At 48.0% G+C, this 11,519-nt stretch overlaps 1 protein-coding gene across 1 annotated transcript; it reads right to left on the bottom strand.

Moving 5' to 3' along the window:
* Positions 1–8,991: 8,991 nt before the first annotated feature.
* On the bottom strand, positions 8,992–10,616 carry LOC110901422 (MAP7 domain-containing protein 2-like). Its single transcript, XM_022148253.1, has 4 exons — positions 10,613–10,616; positions 10,381–10,536; positions 9,784–10,053; positions 8,992–9,716 (listed from the first exon to the last, which is right to left on the bottom strand). The coding sequence occupies exons 1-4, from the start codon at positions 10,614–10,616 to the stop codon at positions 8,992–8,994; spliced, it is 1,155 nt and encodes a 384-aa protein (XP_022003945.1).
* Positions 10,617–11,519: the final 903 nt, after the last annotated feature.

The following is an 11,519-nucleotide window of genomic DNA, read 5'->3' as shown; positions in this document are numbered from 1 at the left end:
GAGAAGGAACTTACCCGTCACCACGTTGGGATCATTCCTTGCTTCTCCTTGACCAATCACGAACACACGTCCCCTAGCACCATTGTTGTTGTTGTTCCCATTGTTACCATTCCCCTGATTGTTGTTGTTCTGGTTCAGTTGGGGACAATCCTTCTTGAAGTGGCCTTCAGCTCCACACTGAAAGCACCCTTTGTTGTTACCCTGCTGCTGTCGCTGGTTCTGCTGAGGTTGCTGACGATTCTGATTGGCGGGGTATGCGCTTCTGCAATCCTTTGCAACATGACCAGGCTTGTTGCATCGATGACAGTTGCCCCTGGTGCATGGCCCACTGTGGTGTAGGCTGCAGCGATTGCACTTGGGGTGATTCCCCTTGTATCCACCATGACTTTGACCACCAGACGACTGCTGACTGGGGCTCTTGTGATCGTCCGTCTTTCTCTGCTGAGACTGAGTTTGCACTGAAGTTGAACCCCTGCTTGAAGTTCCATCCCATTTCCGTTTATCCCCACTAGAAGCACCAGAAGTAGTTGCAGCACCTATTCGCTTCGGTAACTTGTTCTGCTCCACCGCTTGGTCGGTGAGACGGTGAGCCAACTGTACAACCTGCTGGATAGTAGTCAACCTTGCTGAAGTCACATGGCTTTGGATCTCTGGCACCAAGCCCTTGAGATAGAGTTCAATTCGCTTATACGGAGGGTCCACCATAGTAGGACACAACAAGGCAAGCTCATGCGATCTCTTAGTGTATGCCTCAATTTCTGACCCCGACATCTTAAGATTGTAGAACTCATCTTCCAGTTTGTGAATGTCGTCACGACTGCAGTATTCCTCCCTGATCATTTCCTTGAAAGTTTCCCATGGGGTGGCGTTGGCAGCAACCAACCCTAACATCTGCACCTGAGCATTCCACCACGTGAGGGCCAAACCCTCGAGAGTACCAGTAGCATACTTCACCCTGCGCGCTTCAGGGCATTCGCACATTTCGAACACAGACTCCAGTTTCTCAAACCAGTGTAGGAGACCTACTGCTCCTTCAGTTCCGCTAAAAGTAGTGGGTCGACAGTCCATAAAGGTCTTAAAAGTGCACACCGGTGCCTGAGCATACTGACCTAAGGTAGGTGAAAGAAAGACAGAGTTTAACACAAAGGTTGGTTCACGAGAGTAGGATCCAAATGATCCTAGAACAATTTCGGACTGCAGGATATACCTCCTGCGCGTGCAGCTGCGAGCGCTGCGTCAATTCGCTCGTTGATCAAAGCCGTCAACTGGGCTTGTGTCATGTTAACGCGTCCAGACATGGTTCTTCATAATAAAAGCAATACGTGTGAGGGAGGTTCGCGAAAGCACGATAGTAGGACAGAGTAAGTACGCATGTGTTCAAACAACAGTAGTTATACTAGTCAAGCATACCATGAGCAATGTACTACGCAACTAACAAGTAGGCCATATACATACATTATATTACCTAGAACGTCGAGCCTTGCATGAGGAGCGAAGTGTCGTTGTGGACCGTTGAGCACTATACCGGTTATAGTCTGGTTTTAACAAAAACGTTTCTCCTTTATTAAAACCAAGTTCACTATAACCAATGGCTCTGATACCAATCTGTCACACCCCCAAAATCCCACCTGCGGAGTACTACCGCTTGGAGGCGTGACTGACCAGGATCCAGCCACCAATCATACTGAACAAGCATATAAGTAGTTATAAAAGTTTAACCATCACGATTGGTGTTCCAAAACAAATAAGTTTAAGTTGCAAGCGGAAGCATAAGTTTAAAGTTATAACCTAAGTTCCAAAGGTTTCAAGTTTAACATAGTCTTGTAGCAATCCCTGTCCCACAACGATCCTCCTCCATGCAAGCTCCCACTGAGTACCTATGGTCCTGCAAAGCATGTAGTAACGAGTCAACAACTAGTTGAGTGAGTTCACGGGTGGGCGTTTGTTTTAGTTATTCCGAAAACAGTTTTCCTTTAACTGGCAATCCTGCCGTGGGGGTTACCCCATAGTTTAAAAAACGTGACCTGTTCATTCCCAGTTACTCCGGCACTCCAGCCGTGGGGGCTACCCCATGTTTAGTTATCAGGCATTTCGGCCGTGGGGGCTACCCCATGTACATCATCTGGCTCTCCAGCCGTGGGGGCTACCCCATGTGTATACTAGACTCGTTACCGTATCGATTGCTGACTGTAGTCATGTTTATGTGCCCTGAAAACATCAATGTCTATCATCATTGACGTGCCCCAGATCCATTAGTTCACGCCCGTCCTCTGCGGCACGGTGTGAGGCTTGTCAGACCTAAATAGCGCTATCTAACTAATGACCCGCTCGCCATTGGCCCGGCGATTAGTCGATACAAAAAGGAGGGACTTCGTGATAGAGTTTTAGTCTAGTACGTTTATCCGTCCATCCGGACGAGGAATCACATTCCTGAACCGCTGTCGTCCTACCCGAGGTAGACGAGGAACCCACGTTCCTTAACCCCGTTCCCAACCCAGGGAATCCCATGCTTTGTAAAGGGTGTGAACTCACCTCGGTTTGCTCGGCAGTTAATCACAGAAAGTCAATCAAGTCGCAAGTATTCAATAACGTCCTATCACGGTTATCACGTATAATCAGAGTCGAACCAAGTGGTGCACAAATGTTCAGTACGTTTGGCAATCACGTATAATCAGTAACAGTTCACAGTTAACATTCAAACACAATCCACAGTCTAAGTGTAAGGCCCAAACAGTTGGGCTTGTGATAACAGGCCCAAGTAACACATCAACAGTAGCACATAAATTCGGCCCACTAACTTAGGCCCAAAAGTGAGTCGCAACCGGACTCGCAAGCATGGTCTCGAGTCATGCTGTGTGTTGATCATGGATGGTTGCGAGTCGCAACCGGTGTCGCAACCATGGTTTCGGTTCATCATGCTGAGGTCTCGAGTCGCAACGGGACTCGTATCCTGTGGTTTCGGCTTGTCCTGTTATGGTTGCGAGTCGCAACCGCGTGGTCTCGAGTCATCACGCTGTGGTTGCGAGTCGCAACGGGTGATTGCGAGTCGGTAAGCTGTCGTTGTCAAGTTCACGTGTTGATGCAGATGTAGTCAGATTAATGGTACAATATAATCAGGCCCAAATCCGGAAATAACCAATAGAATCCCACTAACATATTTCCTAATCAGGCCATTAGTCAAAGATGGATCAAAATCACAAGGGTTTTCAATCCTCAACATTCATTCAAAGTGTTCTTCCTATGTTCAAACACATATTCATCAAGTATTCAACCTTTATTCAAACAAAACTATGAACAAGCATCAAAACACTAAACATAACACACAACTCGGTTTTTATATATGTCCGATTTCATGAGAAATGCAAATCCGATTTCATGTATCATCAAGATCTAGTAGTTTAACTCTATTTAACACAAGATGTCATGAGTTCTTTAGCAACACATTCCAACACTATAACTTGTTAACATACATAAAACTTCATCTCATTCATGCATCCATTTAAACACAAACATAACATAAACTAACAATAATCATCAAGAAATACTAACAATAAACATCATCTCATGCATTTTATCATTTAACATGATTAACATAAATCCATAAACATTAAAAGCACTAACCGGTTGTGTGTGTGTGTGTGTCGATCCGAAGTTCCAAATCCGAGAGTTCTTGTGCTAACCGATTAGATCCGAGAGTCTTGGAGGTGGGTTTGTGTGCTTAAGGCTTAGAGAGAAAAGTAGGAGAGTGTGTGGGTGTAATGTTCAACAAAATGGCAAAGTTAACTAAGGATGGTGTATTTATAGTCAAGTTCCAAGTGTGTGCACCCTATGGGTTTCGGCTAAGGGTTTTCGGCCCAATGGCCCAACCGGCCAAAGGTTCTCGGCCCAAGGCCCAAAACCGATTACTAGTCACTCGAGACCTCATGGTCTCGAGTCGGGTTCCTTGTTGTTTCGTGTCGGGTTCTCGGTTCACATATAACACACATACATATATACATACAATGCACACAAAACAAAGCACATAAAAGTTCACGTTATCATTTTAACTAGTCACATAACGTACAAGCAAGTTACAACGAAAGGTTCTAGATTTCGGGTTGTCACAAAGGTCTCCACGACCGAGCCAGAAAAATGGGTCCTAAACCGCAAATACCCAGAGCAGACTGTGACAATTGGCCACGCCATTTCGTCAGACATCAGAACACGTCTAAAGCAACTGCTGTTTCGAAACATGGACATATTTGCCTGGACCCCGGCAGACATGACCAGCGTCCCGCGCAACATAACCGAGCATTGCTTAAACACGTACCCATCTGTAGAACCAAATGTCCAAAGAAGGCGCAGCCTAGGAGCAGATAAGACAAAAGCAATGAATGAGCAAGTATGTGAGCTGCTCAAGGCTGGGATCCTGCGGGAGGTAAGATATCAAAGCTGGGTTGCGAACCCAGTGATGGTTGAAAAGTCAAATGGCGGATGGCGCATGTGCGTAGACTACACCGATCTCAACAAGGCGTGCCCAAAGGATTGATATTCCTTGCCCGAGATCGATAAAAAAATTGACTCCCTCGCACCTTACAGATGGAAATGCTTTTTGGATTGCTACAAAGGGTACCATCAAATGCAGATGAAACTCGAAGATGAAGACAAGACAGCCTTCAGGACTGATCTTGGAATCTTCTGCTACACAAAGATGCCGTTTGGTTTAAAGAATGCAGGCGCAACATACCAACGCCTGATGGATAAGACCTTTGCAGGAGACATCGGAAAGCATATTGAGGTTTACATCGATGATCTAGTGGTTAAGAGTCCCGAGGAGGACCAAATGTTGAAAGACATCGAGAAGACGTTTAACTCATTGCGCAGCGTTAATATGAAGCTAAATCCCGCCAAATGCTCGTTTGGTATGGAAGAAGGGAAATTTCTAGGCTTCATTATTACAAACGGCGGTTTCAAGGTGAACCCGGAGAAAGTACAAGCCATTGAGCGAATGCCCTCACCGCGAAACATCAAGGAAATGCAACGACTGGCCGGCCGGCTGGCCGCGCTTAATCGTTTTCTCTCCAACCACGCCGCAAAGTCGTATCCCTTCATCCGTACGTTGCGCAACTGCGTGAAGAAACAGGAGTTCAAGTGGACACCGGAGGCAGAAACAGCTTTTCAACAGATGAAAGCGTGTCTAATTGAACTCCCTACCCTGACGGCACCGTTTGAAAAAGAGCCCCTCGTACTGTACTTGTCCTCCTCGGATAAGGCAGTAGGGTCAGTATTGTTGGTCGACAGAGACGGAGTGCAAACTCCGATCTATTATGTCAGCAGGGTACTCACAGACCCAGAAACAAGATACTCCACAATGGAAAAGCTGGTTCTTGCGCTACTACACGCCTCTCGAAGGCTGCGCCGATACTTCACAGGCCATGTGATAACTGTGCTTACAAACTTCCACATCGGCACTATACTGCAAAAGCCTGAGACATCAGGCATGTTGGCAAAATGGGCCATTGAACTGGGAGGCCATAACATCTTGTACAGGCCACACCCAGCCATTAAGGGTCAGGTCCTAGCCGACTTCATCACAGAAGTGCCGGCCGATAAAATCAAGGAGTGCGAGCTGATAGAGACTCCCGAGAAATATGCAACGGATGAGACTTGGATGCTTTACACCGATGGGGCATCAAATGAAGATGGCGCGGGAGCAGGATTGCGCCTAGTGAGTCCAGAGAATCACGAGTTTACTTACGCCATTAAGTTGGACTTCAAAAACACCAACAATGAGGCGGAGTACGAAGCATTTCTGGCAGGCTTACGCCTCGCCATCAAGATGGGAGCCAAAAGCCTACGCGCACATGTTGACTCACTCCTGATAGCTAGCCAAGTCAATGGCATATACGATGCGAAGGGAGAAGTCATGGCTTTGTATCTGGAGCAAGCGAAAGAATTGCTCCAACAATTCAAATCTCACAAGGTCATACACATCAATCGCTCCGAAAACAAGCCAGCTGATGCCTTGAGCAAGCTTGCCTCGACTTCTTTTCAACATCTTGCTAAAGATGTAAGGATAGAGGTACTCAAGAATCCATCCGTGCTATTGCGACAGGTGAACGTGATCGAAACGGGGCAACCATCGTGGATGACCCCAATAATCCAGTACTTGCAAGAAGGGGTACTCCCTGAAAACAAAGCGGAAGCGAGGAAGATCCAAAACAAAGCCTTACACTACGAAATGAACGGCGGTATTTTGTACCGAAAATCCTTCCTGGGGCCACTACTGCGCTGTATGGACCCCCAGGATGCGAATTACCTGATAAGGGAGATCCATGAGGGGATCTGCGGCATTCACTCCGGACCACGGATGGTTGTCGCGAAGATCATGAGCGCCGGTTACTACTGGCCTGGTATGCATGTCGACGCACTAAAGGAGATCCGCAAATGTGACTCTTGTCAGAGGCATTCTCCAAAAACACTGCGCCCTAAGAACGATCTTATCCCTGTATCCACTGCATGGCCCCTCCAGCAGTGGGGAATTGACATGGTTGGACCTTTCCCGGATGCTCCCGGCGCCGTAAAATTCATCATAGTGGCTGTCGATTACTTCACAAAGTGGGTGGAGGCCAAAGCCCTTGCATCCACCACAGCTATGATTGTGCGCAAGTTCATCTGGGAGCACATCATATGCAGATTTGGCCTCCCGCTCAAGATTGTAACAGACAATGGCACCAACTTTGCCTCAGAAGACCTCAAGAAATGGATGAAGGAGATGAAAATTGAACATACGTTCACATCTGTTGCGCACCCCCAAGGCAACGGACAAGTAGAAAGCGTGAACAAATGCATTGTCGACGGAATAAAGGGCAGACTGGGCACAAAGCGGCGAGGCTGGGTAGATGAGCTCCCTAGCATCCTATGGGCTCATCGAACCATGCCTAAAACGAGTACCGGCGAGACCCCTTTTAGCTTGGTCTATGGCTCAGAGGCGGTTATCCCGGCGGAGATTGGCCTACCCTCACCACGCATGACAGCGGTCAACACAATTGACAATGAAGCGGAAAGACGCCTTGACTTGGACTTGTTAGAAGAAAGGCGCGAAATCGCGCGAATCAACGAGGCCAAGTACAAGACCCAGCTAGAAAGGTACTACAACACAAGGGTCCGCATCTGTACCTTCACCCCAGGGGAATACGTCTTCCGCGACAATGAAGCGTCAAATGCGGAACGTCCAGGAAAGTTGGCACCTAAATGGGAAGGCCCATATCTGATCCACGAGGTCCTGGGCAAAGGGGCCTATAAGTTACGCACCCTAGATGGCCACATCTTACCACGAACATGGAACGCGCAACAACTGCGCAAATGTTATATGTAACTTACTTCGGCCTTGCGCCCGTTTTACTTTCCTATGTTGGCTATACGCCATTAGCAATTAATGTATGAAGGCCTACGCGCCTATTTCAGACTTAATGAAAACATACGACATGTTTCTCTAGTACATTTTTTCGTTACAAATGCATGCTAAACTTTTGATTAGCGCGAAAACACTCCAGCATTTTAGAATTTGTTGACAAGAACCGCCTCCAAGGTCCTCCGCGAACAAAGCGCGAGACCGAGCGGTCATCTTTTACTTAAAAAACACTTCCATTTATTCGAGCTAATTTAACCTAGGTTTTGACAGCAATGCAATAATTGCAACGGAAAAAACGAAAACGATTCATATAATAAACTTGCGCAACAACGCAGCATTTACAATCAAGTTGCAAAAGACAATTACAAGGCACAAACGCCTATCAACAACCTATTCTATTCATCGCGTCGATCACCATCATCATCTTCGTCATCCTCACCATCGTCATCGTTGCCATCATCATCACCATCGCCACCGTCATCACCAGCTGGCTCTTCATCGGATAATTCGACGGTAACTGGTGGATCGAGAACTGCTTTAAGACGCTGACACCAGTCGTCTTTCTTCAAAGATTCCACAACCAGATCCATAACAGGCAAAGTAAGGTTGTCATATGAGTTTTCAGCATGTGCAAGCGCGGCATCAGCCTGTTCAGTCACCGAGCAATGGCTCACATCAAATTCTTGCCCAAGCATCTGCTCAACATGACTGGCACATTCCAGGTAGCCCCCTCGATGACCCACCGCACGCGCGGCATCCGTGAGTGCAGCAACGGCGCGATCTAATTCACCAGCATTAAGAATGGAGTTGGCAACCTTCAACAAAAGCGGAACATCAGAGGCAACTCGGACGAAAGTAGAAAGCGCATAACAAAATTACAAACTTACCAGCACTACTCCACGAGTGCGCATCCACTCCGCCTCAGACACAAGTGTGTCAACAATGCCTTGGGCCTCGGAGAAGTTGGTCTGGGCCACATTAAGCGCGGCAGTGCTAACATCACGCGCCTCTTCAGCTGTGGCAGCCTTAACCTTCTCGGCCCCCAGGTCAATTTCCAAAGACTCACATTTGTCAATCTGCTCATTCAAGCGACGTTTGAGCTCAGCAATCTCAATGTCCTTAGCTTGGAGATCTCTATCCTTGAGGGACAACTGTACCTTCGCCTCAGACAACTCAACCTGGAAATTGACAAACAACTTATGCCATTTTGTAAACAACATAGCAAGAAAAAGTGTTTTAAATAAACTAACCTCCATCTGCTGCTTGGCAGCCTTCTCACCATGCGCCTCCTCTACCTTCGATGTCAAATCAGCAACTTTGGCCTCGAGGTCAACAATCTTCTGTCGAGCCGCGTAGGCGCGCTCGTTGTCCTGGGCGCAGATACGTTTGAACTCGGCTTTCTCCTTGGCCAGTTGCTCCTCAACATTGTGGAGTTTCTTTTGCAGGCCCTCGCGGCCCCATTCTTCGGCCTTCTTATCGGCTTCAAATTTGGCTCTCTCCTCATCAAAAGCAGCCTTGGACTTTTCAAACTCAGCAATGCGTTTTAACGTGCGCTCACGATAACCCTCCCAGTCGGCGCGCTCTCTAACCATTGTTCGTCATTCGCGAACTATCTGGTGATTGGCAGCACGAGCGTTGGCCTCTCCAAGTATAAAGGTGCGATATAACAATTCATGGGGCTTCGCCCTTTGCCGATTGACCTCTGCAGAAGTAAACGAGTTCAAGAACCACTCGCGGCAAGGGCCGAACTCATGGAAGGTATCTTTCTGTTTTAAGCTCCAGGGGGCTTGATGAGGAGCATCACCGCGTTCTTCTTCATTATAAGTTTTATAATAGATATCACCAACGGTGTCCTTCGCCCCAATCACATTCGGGTTATAACCCCCCGCTCCACCAGAGCTCGCGCCGCTAGAGGTGAAACGACCTGACCCCTTAGAAGTAATGACATGCGCGGAGTGGGTAGGTTTTGCGACCTCGGGCCCTTGAACATTAACAGGCTGATCCATAGCCTTCTTCTTTTCTAACTCCTTCTCCAGGGCCCTCTTCTTCGCCGCTTCGGCCACCCTCTCCTCCTCCGCCTTCCTTTTTCTCTCCTCCTCCTCCTTCCTCTTTCTCTCTTCTTCATCCTTCCTCCTCTTCTCCTCCTCAATCTTCTTCTTCTTTTCTTCTTCTCTCTTCTGATTCTCCTCCGCCTTTCGCTGCGCCTCAGCAGCCTTCGCGGCGTCCTGAGCAGCAATATCAAAGGACTTGATGGTAATCTTCGGCCTCTTCGACGCAGCCTCATTGAACATGACACCCTTCTCAGGGGTCTTCTTCTTGATCTCTGCAAAAATAATGCAAGTACATTTAAGCAAAGTAAAAAGTATTAAGAAGAGAAGCAAAGAACATACCCGGAGAAAATTTATACAACGAGCGCAGGTTGCTCGTTTTCCCAACCACGGGAATCACGACAGCAGTGTGCGCGGAAACCACACCAGCCGTGGCTTCGCTCCTACCTCTCTTCCTGCCAATAAGCTGGGCATCAGCATCTTCTTCTTCTTCCGCCTCATCATCTTCGGGCACAGATGGAGTCGCGCCAGCTTCAGGGTTACGAGAACCCGCGCTCCCAGAACTTTTCGATCCACCTGCACCAGTTTTTGCCTTGGCTGTACGCGACAAGCCTTCAAATGAGTCACTGATTATCACATAATCATCTAAGTCACTTTGTCGAAGGCGAAGAGTACCTTTGACAGCAGCAGTAGTTGCGCGACTGGTGCCAGTCCCCTTGCTGGTCACTTCAACATCAACCTTCTTTTTCTTCTTCAAAGGTTTCTTCTTCTTCTCCTCTGGGTCAATCCCCAGGTCGCGCAACACACCTGCAAAGATTTTAGACCACGAACTTAGCTCGCCGCTGGAAGACCCTACTGACTCCTCGCTGGAAAGATAGAGAATCTCTTTCCCAGCAGAAGTCACAGAGCGCAAAGGACGAGGTTTAGGATATTGCGCACCTTCAGTAGCAGTTGGCGGCGAAGCAAAGGCACCTTCAACCGGAAACATGAAGTTGCCCTTAATCTGGTCATACCAGCTTTCTTCATCATCGCGCAATGGGCGCACGCCCATGGAACCACCAAATGTGGAGAAGGCAGCTTGATACAGTTGCGCCTCTAAACGTGAATGTAAGTAAGTAACAAAGCAACGAAGAGAAGTGAGAACCTCTCACCTCTCTTCGATTATATATACCCATCGCATTTAATGCGATGGGTAACCGTGCCGCTTTCGCCGCTAGGCTAACCAACGAGAGGCTGCCACGTCAAGCGGAAAACCAGGGGTGACGGTTACCACGCGCGCGTAGGCCTCACTCTCCTGACACGAAGTGCAACCGCCGCAGTCGGCATGATGACATCCGTGCCAGAGGTCAACTCAAACGTCGCACTCAACGACTTATCCCACCAACCTGTCAGAAGTTCAAATTTCGAAGTTTCCCGCCATAAAAATTACAAGTAACTTCATGAAAAAGTTACATGAGCCGCGCAAGCTAAACGTCACCTCCAATAACCTTGCGCGCCTGTTCAGACAAACAATAAATCCTTCAAGACCTGCCTGGGTACCAGCGCAATTGAAAACAACAATTTCCACATGCGCCACACCAATCAGGATCAAAAGGACATTTCCCCTATACCCTTATTTCTCTTATTTTTATTAAGTCCAGAGCTCCAACCACTTGCGTTGCGCATGGTGCAGCACTGGACTGGGGGGACTTGAAGGGGTATGGTCCCAAAAAGTCGCGCAAACCTCCGCCCAGGTTGCGCACGAGACCATACTCCTTATTTCAGAAAACTTATTAATAATATCCACGCGCGACCTACAACACGTTATGGTCTATCCCGCGCGAGGCAGGGCCCACAAGAGGCTCAGATATCAGCACTTAGCATAAAACAATGGAACAAATGAGCATACTAACCCCGCGCGGGTTAGTTTGCTGTCCAACCAGAACCACACAGTAGGGAAGCGCACGGCTACCTACAGTGGTACATAAGGTACAAGTGGCAGTAAAAGGAGCCAATGAGCGTCTAGCAGGCTCTGGTCAGTCGTGCGCCACGATCGCCTGACGAGAAGTACACAAGGACGCCTACGTGGCACCAATCAG

This window comes from Helianthus annuus, chromosome 5 (assembly GCF_002127325.2).
Source record: "Helianthus annuus cultivar XRQ/B chromosome 5, HanXRQr2.0-SUNRISE, whole genome shotgun sequence".
Classification (NCBI taxonomy): Eukaryota; Viridiplantae; Streptophyta; class Magnoliopsida; order Asterales; family Asteraceae; genus Helianthus; species Helianthus annuus.
This window is presented reverse-complemented; position numbering and strand designations above follow the sequence as displayed.